This window comes from Henckelia pumila, chromosome 2 (assembly GCF_033568475.1).
Source record: "Henckelia pumila isolate YLH828 chromosome 2, ASM3356847v2, whole genome shotgun sequence".
NCBI classification, from domain to species: Eukaryota; Viridiplantae; Streptophyta; class Magnoliopsida; order Lamiales; family Gesneriaceae; genus Henckelia; species Henckelia pumila.
The window spans coordinates 188,476,860-188,503,062 of NC_133121.1; the positions used below are offsets into that span (position 1 = coordinate 188,476,860).

Sequence of the window (26,203 nt, forward strand, 5' to 3'; positions counted from 1 at the left end):
TCAGGGGTGGCTCCTAAACTCTTTCAGCTCCATACTTTTTAACCTACACAATTCAAAATCATTATTAACGTCTAGTTTCCTCATAATAAAAATAAAAACAAAAACAACTAAAATAAAAGAAATAATAAAGCAAATAAAAAAAAATTTCTTGGGTTGCCTCCCAAGAAGCGCTTAGTTTATAGTCTATAGCCCGACTATATTCTGATTCTAGCCCGGTTCCACTTTGTTGGAGGTCTTTTCCTTTTCTTTCACCCTCCAAACATATTCAACAATCTTCTTGATCTTTGCTTTCTTTCTCTTCTTCTTCTTTGCTACCTTCGGATCATTCTCTCTTGGCAATTCTACAGCACTAACAACTTTGCAGCAACATTCCATCTTCTTTGATTGCTTAATCATGAACACTTTTTCCATGGATGAATTTTTAACCTCCTTTATAAACATTAAAGATCACCTTCTCACCATCAACTCCCATCGTCAACTCACCTTTCTTCACATCAATCTTGGCTTCAGCAGTAGCCAAGAACGGTCTCCCCAAAATCAATGGCATATTTGCATCCTCCTCCATATCTAGCACAACAAAATCCGCAGGAAAAATAAATTTATCTACTTTTACCAGTACATCCTCAATGATTCCAAACGGATATATGATAGATCTGTCAGCTAGCTGCAATGCGATTGTCGTGGGTTTCACCTCTCCAAGTTCCAAACTCCTGAAAACAGACAAAGGCATTAAGTTAATGCTAGCTCCTAAATCACAAAGTGCTTTATTAAAATTAGAAGAACCAATAATGCAAGGAATCGTAAAACTCCCTAGATCTTTTAATTTTTGTGGTAGCTTCTTTTGCAGGATAGCACTGCACTCTTCAGTCAGGTTGACAGTCTCGAACTCCTCCACCTTCTGCTTCTTAGACATCACCTCCTTCAAGAATTTTGCATAATGCGGCATCTGCTCCAAAACATCAACGAATGGAATATTAATATGAATTTTCTTGAAGATGTCAAAAAACTTAGAAAACTTCTCATCCAACGCTTTCTTCTTGAACCGCTGAGGATATGGCAAAACAGCTTTTGGTACAGGCGGTTTCTTAGGCACAACTGCAGAATTGATGGAATTTTTGCTAACAGATTTTTCAGACTCCACCACAATATCTTCAGCCTCTTCATCATCTACTTCCTTTGGGTCATCAACCCCAAGTTCTTTACCACTCTAAGGGTGATATCCTTGCACTGCTCCCTTGGATTAACCTCAGTATTGCTAGGAAACACACCTCTCTGCTGGTTATTCAATGCATTCGCCAGTTGACCAATTTGTGTTTCAAGATTTTTCATAGAAGCGCTCACATTGGTCAAGTGTGTCTCCATACTATAAAGCCTATTTTCATTCCTCTTAAATCTTGTGGATGATTCTGCAATAAAATTACTCACCAAATCTTCCAACGATGCCTTACCTTCACCATTCTGAGTATTGAACTCCGGTGGAGGATTCAACACATTCTTATTGTTTGCATAGGAAAAATTCTCATGATTACGCAAACTAGGATGATACTGATTGGGTACAGGATTACCTCGATAATTGTTGTAATTCCTGTTGTTCACATAATGAGCTTGCTCCACACTCTCAAATCCATCAGCAGAATTTATGGCAGTCGCCAGCGATGCTGTCTCATTAGAACTTTGATTTCCTTTGGTCAGTGCAGCCAACTGTGTAGAAATAGTAGCCATTTGAGCAGTCAAAGCAGTGAATGCGTCAACCTCGTGAATTCCAGCAGGCTTCCTTATTGCAGATCTCTCACTCGGCAACTGATAACTGTTAACAGTCATTTGCTCAAGCATCTCATAAGCCTGTTCAGGAAATTTAGAAAATATTGAACCTCCAGCTGCAGCATCCACAGAAATACGAGTTGGCCCATTCAAACCATTGTAGAATAATTCGATCTGTTCCCAGTCCGAAAAATTATGGTTTGGACACTTTCTAAGCAACTCCTTGTACCGCTCCCAGGCTTCATACAACTGCTCAAATCTTGCTGTTTGAATGTAGTAATCCCTATTTTCAACTGAGCCGACTTAGATGGCGGGAAATACTTAGCCAGAAATTTGGAAGTCATATCATCCCATGTAGTGATACTCCCAAGAGGTAGTGATTGCAACCAACTACGAGCATTGTCCCTAAGAGAGAACGGGAACAATCGTAGTTTGATGGTGTCCTCAGTAACACCATGAATCTTCACTGTGTCAGCAATCTCCAGAAAAGTACGCAGGTGAAAATTTGGATCTTCAGTAGCTGCACCCTGAACTGATTTTGCTACACCATATTAATAAGAGCTGGCTTCAACTCAAAAGTATTCGCCATGATGTTCTGCCGAGCTATCCCAGAATAATGAGTATTGATCACCGGTCGAAAGTGATCTCTGATCGGCACCGGAGCATTATTGACAGCTCTTTCCCTTTCTTCAGCCATTTGTTGCAACTCTTCTCTTCTAACTTTTCGCAAAGCTTTAGCAGTTTTTTCGATTTCCGGATCAAAGAGCAGTGAGTCGTAACTTTGGCTTTTTCGCATAAACTGCATAGACAGGAAAGATTTAAAATTAGAACCAACAAAATAAAATAAAATGCTCTAAATCAAAATTAAGACCAATTAGCACAATTTAATATAAATCAAATAAAATTCATTCCCCGGCAATGGCGCCAAAAACTTGTTGCGTGTTTTTTGCTCGCAAGCGCACGATGTCAAGTTATAATATAGGAATTAAGTCCAAGTCGATCCCACGGAGAATGAATAAATGATATTATATCAAATATTTGCAACTAATAAAATCCTTATCCTATGTAGATCTACGAAAATGGTTTGATTTTTATAAAAATAAAATTTGCAAGAAACAAAACTAAATAACCACGAGTTCACGAGAGAAAATTCAATAAGCGAAGAATGCTAGAGTTCGACTTCACTTGACTGTTCACCACAATTTATTTCTAATGATTGTTCAATTATCAATTCTTCTAGTTTATTAGACAAGAATCTCTATTATTTTCTACTACCTCTCTCGAGTGTCAAGAAGAAATTCGTATTCAATAACAAACTCAATATCTCTATCAAAGTTCAATTATTAAATCCGATAAAAAAGCACAAGAATTCTTCTAATGACTTCTATGGAGTTATATGCCTCTCAAACAGTATAAACACCATAGATGTATTTTCCTATGTCGTATTCAAAATCTCCTCTCTCGAGTGATAGATTCCAAACAAAATATCATTCAATCAATGGCCAGTAAATTGAAAGCATTAAAATCAGAAAAACACAAATAAACTGTGCGAAGAAATTTAATTATATAAATCAAAATATGTCAATCATGATTTTCAGTCAAGATCCGTCTACCTCTAGACTAAGAAATTAGTTCATAACAAATTCAAAGACCAAACAAAACTTGTTCTTCAAATAATCCATCAAACTAGAAAAATAGAGTTTAAAGGAAAACTAGAACGAAGTAAAATTAAGCTTTTCCGTCGCCGGTTGCCGCTGTCTTCTGTCTTCGTATCAACTTCTCGAGCTCTTGTGCACTTCAAAACTCTCAATAGCCGTTTCTATGCTCTGAAAACTCTCTAAACCCTCGTATCCTCCAGAATAAGTCATAAAATTCCTTTTAAAACTCGATTAAAGACTTTCCATATTTTTGGAGACTGCGCAGCGCTGGAGCGCTAATAATTCGGCACTGGGGCGCTCAAGTTTCGTATTTTATTTTTCAATGATGGACGTCTAGTGCTGGAGCGCTCAAAATATGGCGCTGGGGCACTCGGGACATGAATATACGGGCGCTGGAGCGCTGGAAAACTAGAGCTGGGGCGCTACTTGTTCTTCCATTTCACCATCTGCGCAGCATGTTTGTAAAAATCATAAATTAAGTTCTAGACGTCGGATCGAGCTGAAATTTTGACAAAAACTTTAAAACATCCTAAAATTTAATTTGAATGGTGCAGATCGGATTTAGGTGTCTGTAACATTCCCATTAATTTTCTGAAGTTTGCTGTCCCGTAATTCGGCTTTCCGCTTCTTCTTGCTACTTTTCTTCAAATCCTTGCAACTCACAAAAACAACAACAAATACGCATAATATTCACTCGATACATCACAAAATCCAGGTCAAATCATATATAAATTTAGTGCATAAAATGCACTTATCAGCTGCTAGAGCTGAGCCCGATCTGCTCTTTTTGGCAGACCGGGCGCAACCCCTATTTTTCCAACCCGAGAGTTGGGTATGGGAGGGGCGCTCGGTCGGTGATTTTTGACCGAACGAGCGCACCCCTCTTTGAATTTTTTTTTGTTTTTGTTTGATCTTCTTCCTTCCTTGTTTAATTAATGTTGTTTAATTACTAATTGCCCTAAAAAAAGATTAGCAACCCGAGGCCCCACAACAGGTGGTATCAGAGCGAAGTTAGTTCTTGGACTGAACTAGAATGAGCGGGGTAGATCGAGTCTTCTATCTGATTGTTTATTTATTCTTGAAGCATGTTTACTATCTGAACTGATTTAAGCTTTGAGAATTGCATGCTATTTTCTTATCTGATTTGATTGGAAGCATGTCTTGACGGCGACTGAATCAGAACTCGATCTCTTGAGAAGGCATTATCGTGCTAATCAGAGGAGGACTGAAACAGATTTGTTATATATGAGATTGAATTGTGAACTAATCTGTTTGATAATCAGATATGCCTCGAAGACCAGTGACTAGACAGACTGGCCCAATTCCGTTGCCAGAACAGGCAGTGATGGAATCGACAGTGCCACAAGCAACCAAAGAACCGAGAATAGAACCGATAGTACCACCGACAAAAGAACTACCTAGAACTGAACAAGGTAGTACTTCGAGAGATATGGGGGATATGACTGCTACTCCGATGGAAACTTTGTTGAAACGCTTTCAGTCGTTTAAACCGCCAACACTGAAAGGAACTGAAAACTCTGTGGAATGTGAGAGTTGGCTCGAGGACATTGAAGAGTTATTTGAATCCCTTGACTACACAGACGATCGTCAAGTCAAACTTGTTTTACACCAACTACATGAAGTTGCAAAAGGTTGGTGGATAGCAACACGAAGATCACTAGAGCATCGAGGTACGGTCATTGCATGGGCTATTTTTAAAACTACTTTCTATCAACGCTTCTTTCCAGTATCTTATAGGAAGGAAAAAGGAGCAGAATATGTTAGCTTGCAGCAAGGGAAATTGAGCATTGAACAATATGTTGCCAAATTTACGAGTCTGCTGAAATTTGCTCCCCATATAGCAGATAGTGATGAAGCTCAAGCTGACCAGTTTATTAACGGGTTGAATCCAGATGTTTTTACTCTCGTGAATGCGGGACGACCAAACAACTTTGCCGATGCTCTTGATCGTGCAAAGGGGGCTGAATCTGGATTGTTGAGACAATGAGGAGCACCGTTTGTGCCATCACCAGCTATACATGTACCACTTTCTGATCAACCACAGATTTCACCACCACCTCGATTTGAAGGAGGAGGTTCTAGAAGTGGTAAGAAGAATTTCTTTAAAGGGAAAGCAAAACAATTTAAGCGATCTGGAGGAATTTCTTCAAGCTCGAGTGGATCCAAACAGTTTAAAGCTGGACAGAATTCTAGTGGTTTTGAGGTGTACTATACCAAGTGTGGAGGTCGTCAAGCTAGAGACCAGTGCCGAGGAGTGTTAGGTAGCTGTCATATTTGCAATCAAACCGGACATTTTGCGAGAGTCAGCCCACAGCGGGGTGTTGAAGGTTCACAAGGTGCGGGATCATCGAGACCAGTGGCTCAATCTGCATCTTCTGTGCATTTGTTTCAACCCCAGTCTCAGCAACAAGGTAGACAAGGAGGAAGTCAGACCGTGAGTCAACCTCCAAGACAGCAAGCTCGAGTGTTTGATTTTACTGAGGAGCAGACACAGGCATCACCAGATGATGTGATAGCAGGTAATTGTTTTCTTTGCGGTTATCCTGCTTATGTGCTAGTTGATACAGGAGCTTCTCATAAATTTATTTCTGAACAATTTGTGTTATTGCATTCATTACCTGTCGAGTCATTATCTGCTATTGTATCTATTTCCTCACCCTTGGGAAAAGGTATAGTATCCATGAAGGCAGTTAGAAATTGTTCATTGCACTATGATGGTAATGAGATTGAATTAGACTGTATTGTGCTTGGATTATCCGACTTTGATTGTAATGTTGGCATAGACATGTTAACTAAGTACAGGGCTACAGTTGATTGTGTTCAAAAGGTTTTACAGTTCAGACCTGATATGGATTCTGAATGGAGATTTTATGGTAAGGGTTCGAAAGCTCGTATTCCTTTGATATCTGTTCTATCCATGACACGTTTACTACAGAAAGGAGCAGAGGGTTTTCTTGTATATACAGTGGATGTGACGAAAACTAGCCTGAAATTGGCTGATTTACCAGTGGTTAGTGAATTTGCTGATATCTTTCCTGATGAGATTCCAGGATTGCCACCATATCGAGAGATAGACTTCAGCATTGAACTGATGCCAGGTACGCAACCTATTTAAAAAGCTCTCTATCGAATGACACCAGTTGAACTGAAAGAATTGAAAGAACAGTTGGAGGATCTATTAGCCAAAGGGTACATTAGACCGAGTGTCTCTTCTTGGGGGGTGCACCGGTACTGTTTGTATGAAAGAAGGACGGAACAATGAGCTTGTGCATTGACTACCGACAACTGAACAAAGCAACGGTAAAGAATCGTTATCCTTTACCTCAAATTGATGATTTGTTTGACCAATTACAGGGTTCGTCGGTATATTCGAAGATTGATTTGAGGTTCGGTTACCATCAATTGAGAGTAAGCGATGAAGATGTTTCGAAAACTTCTTTTCGAATGATGTATGGTCACTTTGAGTTCATTGTTATGCCATTTGGTTTGACGAATGCTCCAGCGGTATTTATGGGTCTTATGAATCGTGTATTTCAGAAATATCTTGATGATTTCGTTATCATATTTATTGACGATATTCTGATTTATTCCAAGAACCTATGTGATCATGATGACCATTTGAGAACAGTTCTGAAAAATTTGAGAGCAGAAAGACTGTATGCCAAGCTATCAAAATGTCAATTTTGGTTACGGAAGGTAGTATTTCTCGGTCATATTATATCCGGTGACGGTATTTCGGTTGATCCGAGTAAGGTTGAAGCAGTAATCAGTTGGCCTAGACCGACGTATGTACCAGAGATACGGAGTTTTATGGGTTTAGCAGGGTATTATCGTTGATTTATTAAAGATTTCTCGAGTATTGCCAAACCTATTACTCAACTCACACAGAAAAATGAACCGTATATCTGGACTGAGGCTTGTGAAGACAGTTTTATTGAATTGAAGAAGAGGCTGACAAGTGCACCAGTCTTGACTATCCCTTCAGGTACTGGTTATTTCACTGTTTATTGTGATGCTTCTCATAGGGGACTAGGATGTTTGCTGATGCAACGAGATCATGTTGTTGCTTATGCTTCAAGACATTTGAAGCCACATGAGACGAGATATCCAATTCATGATCTTGAATTGGCAGCCATCGTCTTTGCATTGAAGATATGACATCATTATTTGTACGGTGAGAAGTTCGAAATTTATTCTGATCATAAGAGTCTGAAATATGTGTTTACGCAATCTGAATTGAACATGAGACAACAAAGATGGTTAGATTTGTTGAAGGAATTTGATTGCGAAATCAAATATTATCCAAGAAAATCAAATGCTGCTGCAGATGCCCTAAGTAGGAAGGTATATGCTTTATCCTTATCTACTGTAGGTGTATCTCATTTGATTGCAGATTTTTGCATCTCTGGATTAAAATTTGAGATAGATATGAGACCTATTCAAGTTTATGCAATTCGAGCTGAGCCTGAATTGCTGATTCGAATTAAGGAGGCATAGAAAGAAGATCAGGGTATTCAAAAATCAATTGAAATGATTAAGTCTGGACATCAATCTGAATATAAGGTCAGTGCTGATGATATTTTATGTGTGAACAATCGACTTGTTGTTCCAAATGTATCTGACCTGAAACTGCAGATATTGAAAGAAGCACATTGCAGTAGATATAGTATTCATCCTGGTGGCAGAAAAATGTATAATGATTTGAAGAATCATTACTGGTGGAAACAGATGAAATCTGATGTCACTGATACGTTTCTAGATGTTTGAATTGTCAACAGGTGAAGGCAGAGAGAAAGAAGTCTGGTGGTCTGTTGCAGAGTTTTTCAATTCCTGAATGGAAATCGGATCATATTTCTATGGACTTTGTGACGAAGTTGCCACGATCATCTCGAGGTTGTGATGCGATTTGGGTGATCATTTACAGGTTGACAAAATTAGCTTGTTTTATTCCATACCAAATGACATATCGACACGATCAGATGACAGATTTATATGTCAAAGAAGTGGTAAGATTGCACGGAGTTCCAAAGTCTATTGTATCTGATAGAGATCCTCGATTAACATCTCACTTTTGGCATAACCTGCAACAAGCTTTAGGTACACGTTTACATTTGAGTACTGCTTATCATCCTCAAACTGACGGACAGTCAGAACAAACGATTCAAACTCTTGAGGATATGCTGAGAGCTGTAGTACTTGATCTGAGTACAAATTGGCAAGATTTGTTACCACTTGTGGAGTTCTCTTACAACAACAGTTATCAGACTAGTATTGAGATGGCTCCATTCGAAGCTTTGTATGGTAGGAAGTACAGATCTCCGTTGTACTGGGATGATGTTACAGAGGTACCTCAGATTGGTCCTGATATGATTAGAGAAATGACTGATAAGGTGAAACTCATTCAGAAGCGAATGAAGACAGCTCAAGACAGACATGCAAAGTATCCAAACGTGAGACGTCGACCTTTGAGTTTTGAGCAGGGAGACAAAGTATTCTTGAAGATTTCAACTTTAAGGGGTACTGTTCGATTTGGAAAGCGAGAGAAATTGTCCCCACGTTTTATTGGACCGTATGAGATTGTAGTAGCCCAGTTCCAATTTACAAGATTAATTGGTTAATTATATTTTATTAACAAGAGCACAAGTTAAGATCAAGAACACATGACATGAGTAGCTCGGGTCGGTCATGGTTGTTCAACAATAGCTCGGGCATTGAGCAAGAGCTCGGGCATTGAGCTAGAGCTCAGGCTTGGAGCTAGGGCTCGGGAATGTGTTAGTGCTTGGCTCGGGTCGGGTCTTAGGGTGCTCAAGAAAGTGATGTGCAAGGCCAGGGTAGTGTTCGGTCATGGGAAGAACACATGGTATTCAGGTCGGGAATGGACACGTGGCTGGAGCTAAAACACGATTAGTGTCCTGCTAGGTGTCATGCACTCGATTGACACCTGTCCGGCTCATCCTCTATAAATAGGAGTCGAGGGTTCGATCATTTTACACCATTTCATCTCACTTCTTAGTTCTACTCGGACCAAGGAGTAGCTCGGGAGCTCGGGAGCTCGGGAGCTCGGGAGCTCGGGAAAGAGTAGCTTGGGAGTTCGGGAAGGAGTAGCTCGGGGCTTGACCAGGAGCAGTTCAGGTCGGGCTTGACCAGGAGCAGTTCAGGTCGGGCTTGAAGGGAGAGGTCAGGTCGGGTCAGTCTTGAGACCAGGTCGGGTCGGGACTTGAACCTAAGGCAGCTAGGGGTTGTCTTCTTCCAGCTTAGTTCAGACTTCGGTGTTAGGTATGATAGTACTGTTCGAGATATCCTGACTGATTATGCATGTATTATGTGACTGCATGATTTATATGTCATTGATTTATGCTGCACTCATCTGCATATTGAGCTATCTCCTTCGAGATGTATATTAGTAGGGTTGTACCCTATCCTGTTAGTGGATGGACTTCCATCGATTTGGATCCGGCATATCCACTGGTATATTGGTATGGGAGCCACCTCCTGCAGCGACGGCACAACGCGCTACATACCAGGGCCCGGTCTGTCTTTGTTATCTGATCTTTGACCTCGAGTTATAGGGAGTTCACTTTGCATGCATGTATACTCATACTCTCGTACTGAGCATTTTATGCTCACATCTCATACTTTGTGTTTCTGGACACCCTATTCCATGGGGCAGGTTTGCGATTGGACGAGGCGGGTGGTTCCAGGAGGGGCTAGGCAGCGGTTGGTCAGCTGGAGCTTCGCTTAGGTTTTTATTTCTGTTGTTATCGGATTGATACAGCTTTTCGATATGGTTGTATAATCTAATTGGATTTTTACAGATTCCTTGCCTTGGGATTGTAGTATTTGTAATGTTTTCGCAGTTTATTCTGTTATCTGTTTAATTAAGTTAATTGCATGCCTAAGTTCTGTTTAGTAGGTGATCCGGGTAAGGGTAACTACATTTATGGTATCAGAGCATGCAATAAGATTCTTTGGGACATAGTATTGATTTTGGGTTATCCTTTTTAGGATTACAAGTTGGATTCAATAACGATAGCAGTATCAGGAATTGGAATAGCAGGATGTCTAGGCTTTTCCAAGATCGTCATTGCCAAGGTTGGCAGCAGAAGTTCGTATTATGTGGATCCCAGCAGGATGGAGCTGGTAGAGAAGATCCAGTTTTCAACGCCAGGTGCTTCTCCAGGTTGAAAGGAATGTGTGACATGTAGTCATCCATTCTGAGTCGACCAAGGAAGCCACCCCGGAAGACTCTCCTCTAGTAGTTGGAGAGATTGACGGGAAAATCTTGTCTCATCTACCAGATAAGGAACCCAACAATATTGGAAGGATCCGGTAGATTAGCAAGATTTTATTCTTTGAGATCTTGTGAGGTAGAAGTTCTGCTGACCTGAGTAGCAGACGGGAAACTTCATGTTCAAGATCAATAGACGGAATGAAAGACTTCCGCATGAATTTAAATATTGTATTTGGTTGTAAACAGTATTTCAGTTGTAATCAAATGTATTAAAGATTTCAGTATTTGATGTACTCAGTTATTGTTGTATTGTACATCTTTCAGTATAATCTTTTGATTAAGTTATGTATTACATGGGATTGTAATAAAGATTATATTAGAACCTGGATTTGTGGTTCAAGTGTTGTAATCTTTGAGATTAACTTGGTTATTTTGAATAAAAGACTGATCATTGTTTTAAATGAGTACTTAGGAATTTTGCATGTTTTCAATGAATAGTTCTAGATGTTTTACCTAGAATATTCTATTAAGCCAAGTGTTTGCCAGGGATGATGTGACTCATCAATACGCATGAATGTTTGTTCTAAACGTATTTTCTTAGAATAGTTGGCTGCTTTGATCCTTTTAGGTTGTTACCTAGTGATGATGGATTTTCATCAGGATGACAGATTAACTAATACCAAGAGTTGTGGATTGTGACCAGTACTAGACATGAGGGGGCGCCACCCTTAGTCGGTTATTCCTTTGGAAGTTTCTATACTTCGGAGATTGTTTGGAAGCGTTGGTGCTCCAGGGACTATATAGGGAAGGCTACTCAGTTTAGAAATTTGGCAACAGTCACAACAGGGTATGACTTTGGATAGGACAGATACCAGGTGTGGTATCAAGGTTTAGTTATCGTTTATTTGAGATAAAGATGTTCCGTTGTCAGAACAGTCATGGAATGGATTTTTCCTTGACAAGTAATTGTTCTGAGTAGATAAGTTTTTGATCTTGATTTGTGATATCGGGATTTAATCCAGGAGATTAGTTGAATTGATATTCAACAGGATTTAATTATCAGATGCTTGTAGACTCGGGATTTGAGTTGTGCCTCTACAGAGAATTTTTCTTGACCAATGATTTTGGTCCAGAAAGGAATGATTGCATAATATCATAGACTCAGGGATGAGTTATGCCAGGGTGCTCTTGACTGTCGGGTTCCGAGATGGTATAGTAAGTGCGACCTTATGCCGGTGTACTCTGGAAGGATTCTTTTGTTCCAGTTTGGCATTATAGGAAGACTTACCTCAGTCTCGTTGTTTGTATAGTCATAGCAATAGGTATAATTATCAGGAGAATATTCAGGATTTATTTGAGTCTTCTGGAGTTATACTTGGTACTGGATTAGTTCCAAGGGATTTGAGTTATCGTCTGACTTCATCAGAGATATAGACTTTCGTTTCCGTGGACAGAATAGTCTTGGAAAGGATTCCTTGACAAGTGAATATTCTGGACGGGTAATTCTCGCACGTGATACTGGGGGAGAACCAAGAGGTTTTACCAGTATTGTCTGATTCTATCAGAGGTATTTTAGTGATCAGGATCTTGATTACGAGATGAACAGGAAATTCTAAGTGATGAGTTTACTTAGGTAAATTTTCCTGTAAGAATTGGAATTCAATCGATGGATTGTCAAGCAAAGAAGAATTTTATCAGGGCACTGTGATGTCTTATACTAGGAGACGTGAACTGTGATCAACGATTGACATGGGAGAGTATATTTCCATTGATATTCTGGAAGTCTTTTGTACTTCAGGAAAGGATGGAAATTTACTCAGTCTAGAGATCATTGCAACAGTTACGTTAAAAATATAGTTTGGTGTCAGTTTGATAACCTTGAAAAGATACTCGATTCTATTGACAGATGTCATGAGCCTGCTAAATTACAGCATGGATTCATCAGTATGAGAATTCACTTGGTTAGTGAAAGCTGGGCACTTAGGTGTTCATGTATGTTTTGAAATGGTCAGTTAAACTGGTGCAAGTTTGGTGCCCAGTGACTATTTGCAATTTTATCTGAGCCAGCTTTGTATTCGCAAATTCAAGATGCTCAGATGTCTGATTCGAAGACCCAACGTTTGGCTCGCCTAGCCAACGAGGGTAGTACGTCTGAATTTCACTATCAGTCAGATGGTTTTCTGTGTTTGTCTGGTAGGCTTGTGATTCCGGAGGATGAAGAGTTGCGAGATGATATTTTGTCTCAGGCGCATCGCACTAAGTTGAGTATTCATCCAGGGAGAAACAAGATGTACAAGGATATACGTACTTGTTTTTGGTGGAAAGGAATGAAACGCAGTGTGTATCAGTATGTTTCGAGATGCTTGGTTTGTCAGCAGGTCAAGGCAGAACACCGACGACCTGGAGGTTTGCTTCACAGTCTGCCTATTCCTGAGTGGAAATGGGAGTTGATCACGATGGATTTTGTGACCCATTTGCCAATGACCTCGAGAAACTGTGATGCTATCTGGGTGGTGGTAGACCGACTCACCAAGTCAGCACATTTCATTGCCTATAGCCGAGAGTATTCTATGGATCGTATGGCGCGGTTGTACATTCAGGAGATTGTTCGACTTCATGGAGTGCCTGTGAGCATTGTCAGTGATCGAGACCCCAGGTTTACTTCTAGGTTCTGGGGAAGTGTTCAGAGTGCGATGGGTACTACTCTCAGTTTGAGTACTGCTTATCACCTGGAGACAGATGGTCAGTCAGAGCGCACTATTCGTACTTTGGAGGATATGCTTTGAGCGTGCACTATGGACTTTGGTTCAGCCTGGCAAGATCATTTGCCTTTGATTGAGTTTGCGTACAACAACAACTATCATACTAGTATTGGGATGACACATTTTGAGGCGTTGTACGGGCGACTTTGTCGTACTCCACTCTTCTGGGAAGAAGTGGGGGAGAGACAGGCTGAGGGACCGGATTTTATCCAGCAGGCGGTAGACATTGTTGATCAGATCAAGAAACGGATTAAGACTGCACAGGATCGTCAGGCCAGCTATGCTAACACCAAGCGTAGGCCTTTGTAGTTCGATGTCGGGGAGAAAGTGTTTCTGAGAGTGTCACCTTTTTGCAAAATTCTCAGATTTGGCCTTAAGGGAAAGTTGTTTCCCAGGTTTATCGGTCTGTTTGAAATCTTGGAGAACATTGGTGATTTGGCTTATTGACTAGCTTTGCCACCCCATCTTTCCAGTATTCATGACGTGTTCCACGTATCTCTGTTGCGACGGTATGTGGCGGATGAGTCTCATATTCTGCAGCGGTCTGAGGATCAGGTGAGCAAGGATTTGACCTATGTTGAGAAACCTATTCGTATCCTGGATCATAAGGATAAGGTTTTGCGGAACAAAGTCATTCCTCTGGTTTTAGTTCAGTGGCAGCGTCGAGGCACTGAGGAAGCTACTTGGGAACTCGAAGACTGGATGCGCACAGAATATCCTGAGTTGTTTTGATTTCATTTTCGAGTTGTATTCAGTTGTAAACGTTTGATTAGAATAAAGAATGTTTCTGATTTCTGTATTACATTCAGTACTTAAGATCTTATTTCGAGGACGAAATATCTTAAGTGGGAGAGAATGTAGTAGCCCAGTTCCAATTTACAAGATTAATTGGTTAATTATATTTTATTAACAAGAGCACAAGTTAAGATCAAGAACACATGACATGAGTAGCTCGGGTCGGTCATGAGTAGCTCGGGTCGGTCATGGTTGTTCAACAATAGCTCGGGCATTGAGCAAGAGCTCGGGCATTGAGCTAGAGCTCGGGCTTGGAGCTAGGGCTCGGGAATGTGTTAGTGCTTGGCTCGGGTCGGGGCTTAGGAAAGTGATGTGCAAGGCCAGGGTAGTGTTCGGTCATGGGAAAAACACATGGTATTCAGGTCGGGAATGGACACGTGGCTGGAGCTAAAACACGATTAGTGTCCTACTAGGTGTCATGCACTCGATTGACACCTGTCCCGGCTCATCCTCTATAAATAGGAGTCGAGGGTTCGGTCATTTTACACCATTTCATCTCACTTCTTAGTTCTACTCGGACCAAGGAGTAGCTCGGGAGCTCGGGAAAGAGTAGCTCGGGAGCTTGGGAAAGAGTAGCTCGGGAGCTCGGGAAAGAGTAGCTCAGGGCTTGACCAGGAGCAGTTCAGGTCGGGCTTGACCAGGAGCAGTTCAGGTCGGGCTTGAAGGGAGAGGTCAGGTCGGGTCAGTCTTGAGACCAGGTCGGGTCGGGACTTGAACCTAAGGCAGCTAGGGGTTGTCTTCTTCCAGCTTAGTTCAGACTTTGGTGTTAGGTACGATAGTACTGCTCGAGATATCCTGACTGAGTATGCATGTATTATGTGACTGCATGATTTATATGTCATTGATTTATGCTGCATTCATCTGCATATTGAGCTATCTCCTTCGAGATGTATATTAGTAGGGTTGTACCCTATCCTGTTAGTGGATGGACTTCCATCGATTTGGGTCCGGCATATCCACTGGTATATTGGTATGGGAGCCACCTCCTGCAGCGATGGCACAACGTGCTACATACCATGGCCTGGTCTGTCTCTGTTATCTGATCTTTGACCTCGAGTTATAGGGAGTTCACTTTGCATGCATGTATACTCATACTCTCGTACTGAGCGTTTTATGCTCACGTCTCGTACTTTGTGTTTTTGGACACCCTATTCCATGGGGCAGGTTTGCGATTGGACGAGGCAAGTGGTTCCAGAAGGAGCTAGGCAGCGGTTGGTCAGCTGGAGCTTCGCTTAGGTTTTTATTTCTGTTGTTATCAGATTGATACAGCTTTTCGATATGGTTGTATAATCTAATTGGATTTTTACAGATTTCTTGCCTTGGGATTGTAGTATTTGTAATGTTTCTGCAGTTTATTCTGTTATCTATTTAATTAAGTTAATTGCATGCCTAAGTTTTGTTTAGTAGGTGATCCGGGTAAGGGTCACTACAAGATTCTGGAAAAGATAGGCGATCTAGCTTATCGACTTGCATTGCCTCCAGCTTTATCTGGTATTCATGATGTTTTTCATGTTTAGATGCTGAGGAAATATCAGCCTGATATATCTCATATTATTCAAGTGGATGAATCAGAACTGGATGAAACTCTTAGCTATTTCGCGAAGCCGATTCAGATTCTCGATCGAAAAGAAAAACAACTCTGCACCAAAACCATTCCATTGGTGAAGATTCAATGGAGTCGGCATGGAGTTGAAGAAGCGACATGGGAGACTGAAGAAGACATGAGACAGAGATTTCCCTATCTATTCCACTGATGTGAGTTCTTATTCAGTATTCTATTATGTCTTTATCTTATGTGTCTATACAGACTGCTTATATGGATTTCTTATGAATTCGAGGACGAACTCATGTCTTAGTGGGGGAGAAATGTAAAGCCCGGGATTATTTGATTTAATCCGAGACTATTTAATTTTAATCCGAGATTATTTAATTTGAGAATTTTTAGACTTTAGATTTAAATTCTAATATTCTTAAATTATTTAGGATTGAAATTGAATGAAAATAAGGGCTGAGGACCGAATTGCAAATATTGAAGAGTTGAGGGACTAAATTGCAATTTGGCTTGAATATATCTAAATTTGAATTGAATAGTCAGAATATTCAATGTGTACTTTGCATATCTACTTCAGAAATTCAGAGCAAAACACTGAGACCTCATTTTCTTCTTGAATTTGGATTTTCAAATCTTCATATCTTTTTATCCGATTATCTGATTTCAATTCCAGACATAGCGCTGCAATCCTATTGAGACGAACTTTTATTTGGTGTAAGTATTCTGATGATTCAACATATTTCGAGATTTTGTATGTGAAGAAATCAGATTATGCTCTTGTATTTGTGTTCTTGAGTTTGTATATATTACCGTATCGAAGTCGAATCAAAGAACGGATATCGGTTGTATTTGATATGATTTACAGCATGTGTGTCGACCTATAGAGCCTCTGATATGCTGGTTATGCTGTTAATATGCTGATGTATGTGGTGTATGATTGTTGGCTCGAAGTCGGTATCGTTTCGGTTACCCATTTTCAGTCGTTACGCAGCCGGTTCACGAATTTGATCGAGTTTGAATATTAATTGATTGAGCTGTGTTTATATGAGTTATTTGCTGATATTAGTAGCTTGATATGCTATATTTTTCAGAGGGTATTTAAGTTGATCAAGCTCGAGAATTCAGTCTTCAAATCGGTTAAGACTTGAGCTAGGTTTGAAGTTGTTGCTTGTGAAGATTGCATGATGATTGAGTTGGGAAGTGGATTAGAGTTTGATATATGTGTTCTTATTGTGTGTTTTAGATTTGAAGCTTTTAGAACCGAGACAAAACAATAAGGTATAAGACAACATCGAGAGTCAGGAATTTAAGACTCAAGAATGACGCTTCTTGAGTTATTCCGCAAAAACCACATACTTGTTTATTGTTGTGTTTATCTTATTGATGTTGTCGATCCATTTCAGGTAGTGGATCTTTATTTGATATGATATGATATGAGATATGAATTTATTCTTATGCCAAGGTCGGATGGACCTTATTTTCGAGTCTGATGAGGCGACGATAGATGGATATTCATGTCAAGATCGTATACAAATCTTGATGGCGAAGAGTGTGATAGAAATCAATTTTTTATATATGCGTTTACTCTATTCTTGAGTTGAAATGTTTAGATTCGATATGAATTTATTTAACGCATGTATATGTTGATTATACTGAGAATTGTATTCTCACCGAAAGTTTCCGACTGTTGTCTTGTTTTGTATGTGTGCATGATGACAGATGGGGCAGGAGCTGGCCAAAGTCGACGAGGGTAGATCATGAGAGAAGATTAGAGGTGGACTCAGGTTGTTTAGTTGAAACGATGTTTATAAATCCTAGAAAGCATGTTAGAAAACACTTAAGTTGATGTTCTTGAGAAGTGATGAACACTTGTATAGTTTTATGTGTTTGTTGGATTTCAAGTTGTTGGTTTGATGTATCAACTTGGTATAAACATGTGTAGATCTTGTTTGTTGTATTTATACATGTTTTAATCTTGTACAACATGGATTGGAATGAGTTGGAATGATCAAATATTGTTGTTGAAAAACAGAGTAGGAAGCTGCCCAGAGCTGAGCCCGATCTGCTCTTTTTGGCAGACCTGGCGCAGCCCCTATTTTTCCAACCCGAGAGTTGGGTATGGAAGGGGCGCTAGGTCAGTGATTTTTGACCGACCGAGCGCACCGATCTTTGAAAAAAAAAAAATTTGTTTTTGTTTGATCTTCTTCCTTCCTTGTTTAATTAATGTTGTTTAATTACTAATTACCCTAAGAAAAATATTAGCAACCCGAGGCCCCACACATATCTTGCAACCTGATGAAGCTAAATTAGATGAAACTCTTAGCTACCTTGAACAACCGATTCAGATACTTGATCGAAAAGAAAAGCAACTCCGAACTAAGACCATTCCATTGGTAAAGATTCATTGGAGTCGACATGGAGTTGAAGAGACTAATTGGGAAGATGAAGAAGATATGAGATAGCGCTTTCCAGAACTTTTCCACTGATGTGAGTCTTATTCAGTTTTGCTATTAATTTCTTTATCTTGTGTGTATACAGATTGCATGCGATTTCGAGGGCGAAATCATGTCTTAGAGGGGGAGAATTGTAAAGCCCTGAAATTATTTAATTTTAATCCAAAAATATTTAATTTGAGAATTTTGGAGTTTAGATTTAAATTCTAATATTCTTAAATTATTTAGGATTGAAATTGAATTAAAAGAATTGCCGAGGACTGTTTTGCACTTTATGAAGAGTTGAGGGGAAAAGTGAAAATTTTCCTTTTAATGGAAGACACATGGCATTGATGTGTGTATGTACATGTATTCCATGTATATTCATCAGATTTTCATCAGATTTGCAGCTCAAGAAATCGATAGCATCTTCTTCCTTTGAGATTTCATCTTCAAACTTCAATAACTCAAGATCCGCTGAGCATAGTTCTACGATCCTCTCTTCAAGAGCTTCAAAGTAACGTAAGTATTCTTGTGTTCCCGCATGTTTCGAAATCATGTATGTTTGGGAAATCAGGATTTGGTTATGGTTATATATTCTAGAGTTGATATGTATTGCATATTCGAAGTCGGATTGAAGAACGGAGGCTGTGTGCAATTGAGATGATTTTTCCAGCCTAGGTTCAAAATGTATGCTTGCTGATATGCTGGGTTTTGATTGATATACAACTGATATGAGGTGTATATGTGATGTATATGATTGTTAGACTTGATATCGTTGAGTTTCGGTTATCGGTTTTTCAGTCGTTACGCTGTCGGATTGATTATTAAGTGTATTCGAGTTTTGTGCTTGAGTTGAATTGGATATAACTTCAGTACTGATATATCGAGTTTAAGATCACTTTATTTCAGCTTGGGTAAGATTTGACGAGCTTGATATTGCAGCCTTCGAACCGAAGAGGAAGTGATCAAGGTTTGAGGTCATTCTAGTTGAAGAAGGTTTGAAGCAATTTTCATTTGAAGTTTGAGTTTGGAAGTTGAGCAGAATTTGAATGAAGTTTGATATGTATTCTTGGTTATATGTTTTCAGATTTGAAGTATTCAAGAATCAAAATTGAAAGGTATAAAACGATATCAGTTGAAGAGGGATTTTGTTACTCGAGGTTAATGTATCTCGAGTTTCCTCGAAGAAAATCACATACTTATCGTTTATGTTTATGTTTATGTTCTTGATTTAGAATTTGAGTTTATGATCCATCTCAGGTAGTGGATCTTTGATTTTATTTATGTTAATGACGTCGTGTTGGTTACGAAGCGGAGAGAATGGATATTCATATTAAGATCGTATACGAATCTTAACACTGGGATTCAGATATGAATATTGAGGCCTTGAGCGGCTTAAAACCTCGATGACAGATGTCGGTTACGGATTTTTATTGCTTTACTTAAATATTGAGTTGATTTTTGATTTTTAAAGCATGTATATATCTTTATACTGAGAATGATTTCTCACCAGAGTTTATCCGGTTATTTTTTTGTTTTGTATGTGTGCATGGCAATAGGAGGGGCAGGATCTGGTCAGAGACTACCTTGATAGCTCGTGAGAGAATCTAGCAAGTGTGGACTCGGGTCTTAGCTGAGGTGTATGTGCATTAGCTGTTAAATATGTTAGAAACCAAGTGATGGTTGTTATGTTGAAGAACATGTTAAACTTGTATGTATCTTAGCTAGTTTGGATACTTTAAACTAGTAGTTTGATGTAAGAAAGCTAGAACATTGTGCTTGAACTTGATACATATGTATATACATGTTTTTGGTATTGAGTTATTGAGTTAACATGTTTTGGAATAGAAGAAGGAAGGTAAATCCATCCTTGGACAGAGTTTGACAGCAAAAAAATTCTGCAGATTTTCGAGCAGGTGTTGGCTCGCTCGATCGGTGGAGTTTGACCGATTGAGCGAGGCCATTTTTGGCTCAAACCCGAGAGTTGCCATTTTCTGCTCGCTCGATCGGTGATACTCTGCTGATCGAGCGAGATCTTCTCGGAATTAAAAAAAAATTTAGTTGCTTGAATGATCTTGAATTTTTTATTTAAGCTTCTAATTATTACCCTAATTTGATATTAGCAACCCGAGGCCTCACATCAGTGATATACTAATTTAATATTTATCACTCCTCACCGGGTAATTTTTATATTTGAATTGTTTTCATATTTTACAATGATGATCTGATAATATTTTTCTTTGTTCTCATTACATGTAGGTGACACTTGAGGGATAAATTTCGAGGATATGAAACCTAAAAATTTTCATAAATTTATCCTCAAATAAGTTTGTTGTTGAAATTTTATTTCGTTGGATATTAAGTGTTTTATAATATATTTCACAATCCACTTATGTATATTTTTTTTATCAATTATAATATTTCGCAATCTATTATGCTCATATTTCTATATACTTTACTAATCAAATATAATTAAATTTTTTGATATTATAAAAAACCAAATTTCTAGCAACAAACATTATGAAACATAAAATTTTTTACACGTACATGTAATCAAACCAAAAAAAACTATCTATGATGATGATAACGGTGACCACCGATGCCACAACTAGGTCTTACAATTCTTCTACGACCACGACCATACATCTCCTCTCCGTCTCCCTCTGTTTGTGGTTGCACAAGAGTTGTAATGGGACCAACCGTGCTCATAGTCATCTCACTTATCGGTATCTCAGAATATTCTTGAAATGGGATCGGTCATATATTCAATCTAGGGCGTATGTCATGCATGAACAGTATGAAAGTCACTTTGTAGGAGTTGGGTAAAACTACCACCATATGGGGTGTGGAAGTCACGATCATACCCTCCAAAACTCAGCATCACAGGAGGAGTATAGAATGTATAATTTGTTGTCGAAGGTCTGGGGTCCTCAAAATTTTATGTGTACCTGGTATTGTTCGTCGTTGAAGTTCCGGCCTCACCCTCATTTTGTGGCCACGTTGGAGGTTGCGTCATAAATGCATGACCTTGTCGTTGATATTGTTGTTCCTATATTATAATTAAAATAAAAGGATGTACATGTTAAGACAGTGCTTTCGCATAGCGCCAAGGGAAAGGTGGCCACCTTTGATTTTATTATCCTCGGGCATGAAACCCAACCAACATAAACAGCGCTGCTGCAACTCATTTTTAGTGTACGCGGTATCTACACCAGTTATGGGAATGCCATCGATATTCAAACCCCAAATCATTGCCACGTCTTGTAGGGTTATCGTGGTCTCGCCTACTGAAAGGTGGAACGTGTGGGTTTCTCGATGTCATCTCTCTACCATGGCTGTAAGCAAGTGATTATCATAATTTTTGATTGGTCCGCACTGTAAGATACCATAAAAACTCATGTGCGCCAAACATAGGCGAACACGATGGTGAATTCCTTCATTGTACAATGCCCATAGAGAACGATCAAAACGACGTGGAAGTATTAGTGAATCCATGTTCTCGGCATTGATATTATTATAAATATGTCCATCTTGTAAGTACAACACATTATCTACATTTTCGGTCGTCCTGCAATTAATAAAATTTGGATATAAGTTATATTACTTTTAATATCCAAATATTACTTATGACATATTCGATAAATCTTTTACATTTATGCAATTTTTCATTAGCAGCAAATATTATATTGTTGATTATGTTAATTAAAGGTGAATAGATTGTTATAATAATGATCCATCATTTTTATTATTTTTTATTTGACTGATAATATATGAAAACAATATTATAAACTTGAATTACTAAAAAAATATATATACACACATTCATGCCTATTAATGAATTTTGTCTAAGATTATAAATTAATTTCAATAAAATTATAAATTACGTTCACAAAGATTATAGTTCCTTTCAATATCTATTTCAATATGATTATAGTTCATTTCAATTTAAAATTTTTTAAATGAAGACGAGTTTTGAAATTTCAGCGAGAGTAGGGAAGTAAAAGAGAGCAACAAAATAAATAAATAATCTTGACAAATTTTTTATTTTCATCAATACTCTTCAATTTTAAATAATTACAAATTAAACAAATTCAATAATAATTAATTTTGATTTAGAATATAAATAAGTTTATAGTTTTTTTGAAGGGACTAAGTTTATAGTTACTGTAATTATTATTCACCATATTTTAATTATATTATTGATCATTATAATATTTTATTTATTTAACAATAATATTGTGATCGTTACTAACTTTATTTAACATTAAATATTTAATTATTACAATAAATACATATTTATATAATAATTAAATTTAATTATTTTATATACTTCGATTATTATTTTAGTTAATCTTCGGGGTTAGGAAATTAAAATAGTAAAAATTTAATAATTAATATAATATTTAAATGTGTACTATAATTTTTTAATTTTAGAAATTTTAATTATTTACAATAATTCTTTGTCGAAATAATTATAATAAATTCAAAATTATTAATTGTATTATAATATATTTTATTCTTAAATTCAAACAAAAAATTCGTATATATCTCCTTAGGTAAATTTCATTCGACATATTTTATAAAAATTTATGCATTTATGTAATATTTTTTTATCAGCAACTAATAATATGTGGATTAGTATGATCTTAATTAAAAGTAAATAGGTTGATATAACAATAATTAGGCTTTTTTTTATTGGAAATATACTCTTTGAAAAACACATTATCAATAAAAAAAATAACACATACTATAATACTTACTAATGATTTTAATACATGAAGTTTTATTTACATAATATTTTTTTATTAAATAGATTTAATTATGTATTTTTAGTTTACTATTAACTCACAAATGTATCTTACATTCTATTGTTTTTATTTAAAAAATGTGAAAAGTATTTTTGATTTAGTTAGTTATTACACAATAAAAAATAATAGACACACCTCACGCCCATATCATACAATCCAATCAAAACACACTAAGTAATGTAAAGAAAATAAAATCAAAAAATTGTGTGGCTATAATTTTAAAATAAATTAATTACTACTCTATTTTTAAAATATTTACATAAACTTATAAATTAATTGTAAACGATTCATCAGTAATCTAAGCATAAATTGCGTAAAAAAAACTTTTAAATAAATTAAAGCATTTTAAATATTATATTTCATCAAAATTAACCAAATAGAATGATAGGAAAGTAATTAAAATAATTATTTGTTAACTGCGTACGAAGTCAAAATCAACTGTCGAATTAAATTATAATCTGTCAATATTTTAAAACAATTAGAACAAAATATACAATTAAATAAAAATATAAAAAAATGAAATTTATTATAATAAACTAAAAAATTAAACATAAACATAAATGGTTACCTTCAACGAAGATGAAGGAAGAATGAAAAAAAAAAAAAGAAGCAAGAGGAGTTCGAATATACAAGGGGAATGAAATGAGAAGGTGAAAGACATTCACGTCAATAATTAAGCCATCAGTACATTGCAGTCCGTGAATCAATGTGCATTGATCCACGTGACCTGAATCCGGAGCAGCCTGCTCCGGATTCAGAGAGCTGTCTTATCAATCCTCATTGGACCAATAAGACAGCTCATTTACTTAACTTTTAAAAAAATAAATCGGCTGGACCGGGTATTTTTGGTCCAGCTGATTTTTCTTGCCTGATTTAATTTGAGTTTTTTTTAATAATAAAAGTGAATTCAGGACAGCAAAGATATGTCAGATCTCTGTTGAATCTGGAACAGATTATCCTGGATTAGCTTAGTTTGATAAAAGTTTTAAAAATGCATTATTTTAATTAATATTTGTTTATTTTATATTAATTTAATAAAAAGCCCCCTATGTTTGGTCTTACATATATATATATATATGTATATATATAGGTATATGTATATATATATGTATATATATATGTAGGCCATTTACGAGAATAGTAAAACTAATTAATATATTAATAATATAAAAAAGACAAAAATTAATAAAGATGATGATAAATAACTCTGTTGCTAATTTTCTATCTCGGCTAGGGATATATACCAGATTGGATAATCTGGAATAGGTCCGATTTAAATTGGTTCAATCTGAAATATGTATTGAAAGGAATGGATTTCCTTACAGGTGTAATATTTGGTTCTAAAATTGAATTGAATCCATCATCAATGTTGAATCAGAAGGGTTTTTTGAAAATGATATGGAACCATGCATTTTAATCCGGTCTAATACTATTGAATTACATCTACTAGAGTTTCTATTGAATTAGATCACAAACATACATTATTCTTAGCACCATCTCAATGTAATGAGAATGTGTGAGGTCAATTCCTTCACATGTGTAGTAACCCGATATCGGATTAAGATAATTAACTGACTAGTCATATTTAAAAGGTTAAGACATGCTTAAGGGGTCCTGATCAATTGGATTTAATGAGTTAAAAATCGGATACAGAACAATCGAAAATGGTTCCAAGTGTTTCTTGTGTTGGGACAGTTGAAAACCCCGAAGAGCGGTTCGGAAGCACCGAACTTGATCGGAAGTCATTGTTGTAGATCGGATATACCGAGCACGTTGGAAGCTCCGATCTCCTTGCATTCAGAAAGGGTATAAGTTTTGATTGGTGATTGGACTTGACTAAGTTCGGAAGCTCCAAACTAGTGTTCGGAAGATCCAAACAGTATCGGAAACAGCGAGTTCTCCAATCACAGACACGTGTTCGGTGGCTAGATTTTGGAAGTTCTGAAGAGGGACTTCGAATGTTCCGAAGTGCGTTCAGAAGCTCCGAATGAGGATTGGTGGTTCCGATCGATGTCTATATATAGAGGGCCGAGGCATCCATTTTAATTGCTCATTTCCCTCTCCTCTATCTCATTCTCAGCCTATATTTAGTGATTTATTGGCGTCGTCTCGTGGTCAGACGCTAACAAAAAGCTACCGGGATCTTAGCGAGGTTGTGGCTAGTTTTTGGAGTCATCGTCATCAACGGACAGTCGACGGACACAAGTGATACTTTGAGTTCTTTAAATAGTTTGGGAGTATCTATTAGCTTAGTTAAGACTTTTAAAATGGTTTAAGTGAATGATATATATTTGATTATAGGCTTGGATACTAGGATGTTCACCTAGAATTGACCTATAAAGGTACGTAAATACTTACTGAGATATCCAGCTGAGTATGCATTTTTATGTGTTGCATTTTATCTGCCATGATATGCATATATTTACTATTCATATGACGCATGATCATTTATCACGTTGAGTCGTATCTCTTTCGAGATAGCAATAGTATAGCAGGGTCGCTCAGCCCTATTTGTGGACGATTGGGCATCATGAGTCATATGGCCGACGGACACGGAGGACTGTGATGTTTCCAGGATATTTTCCATTCCATGTCCGGTTGTTTTGCTAGTAGTCCAGAGGGGTATTTTCGAGTGACACTAGATATTTTGGCGCCTGCAGTCTGAGCATGAGTTTCTCGTTGATCCAATCACCCAGTCCACATCATTTTGCATGCACATATAGGTTTGTATACTCGTATTTATTGTACTGGAAGTTAGCGCTCACTTTCTCATTTTTTTGGACACCCCATTCTACAGGACAGGCCTCAGGTTGGATGATGCAGAAAGGAGTGAACCCCGAAGCAAGAAGCAACGCCGTTGAGATTCCCGACTATCTTGCTTAGTGAATTTTATTTCTGGTTTGGTTTGATACATTATTATTCGATTTGGTTGTACCCTAAACATCTTTTTAGACTGTTATTTTAGATTTGAGATTTGTGCTCTGTTTTCCGCTAATCTACCTGATCATTGCCATTTAAGATTTAATTGCATGCGTAAATATTAATTAGTAGGTGATTCCGGTGAGGGTCGCTACATTTATGGTATCAAAGCATGCAATAATAATTTGGGACATACAACCTTCCTTTAGGGTTTGAACTTCGCTTTTCTTTGTAGATGGCAGGACAAGGTGACGAGAGCAG

At 37.6% G+C, this 26,203-nt stretch overlaps 1 protein-coding gene and 1 non-coding gene across 2 annotated transcripts; both read left to right on the top strand.

The window, feature by feature from the left end:
- Nucleotides 1-1,951: 1,951 nt before the first annotated feature.
- On the top strand, nt 1,952-2,056 carry LOC140885857 (small nucleolar RNA R71). The gene has a single exon (XR_012151271.1). It is a non-coding gene; the product is annotated as a small nucleolar RNA R71 (small nucleolar RNA).
- A 2,813-nt stretch (nt 2,057-4,869) lies between these two features.
- Nucleotides 4,870-5,427, top strand: LOC140879215 (uncharacterized). The gene is made up of 2 exons (XM_073282890.1): nt 4,870-5,071; nt 5,168-5,427. Exons 1-2 carry the CDS (start codon nt 4,870-4,872, stop codon nt 5,425-5,427), a joined length of 462 nt encoding a protein of 153 aa, XP_073138991.1.
- The last annotated feature ends 20,776 nt before the right edge of the window (nt 5,428-26,203 follow it).

What these genes read in the sequence shown, in the direction of transcription:
- LOC140879215 (XM_073282890.1), top strand. Translation starts at nt 4,870, where the DNA reads ATGGGGGATATGACTGCTACTCCGATGGAAACTTTGTTGAAACGCTTT. An exon ending in ACTACATGAAGTTGCAAAAG is followed by an intron (nt 5,072 to 5,167) that starts GTTGGTGGATAG and finishes GCTTCTTTCCAG; the next exon opens with TATCTTATAGGAAGGAAAAA.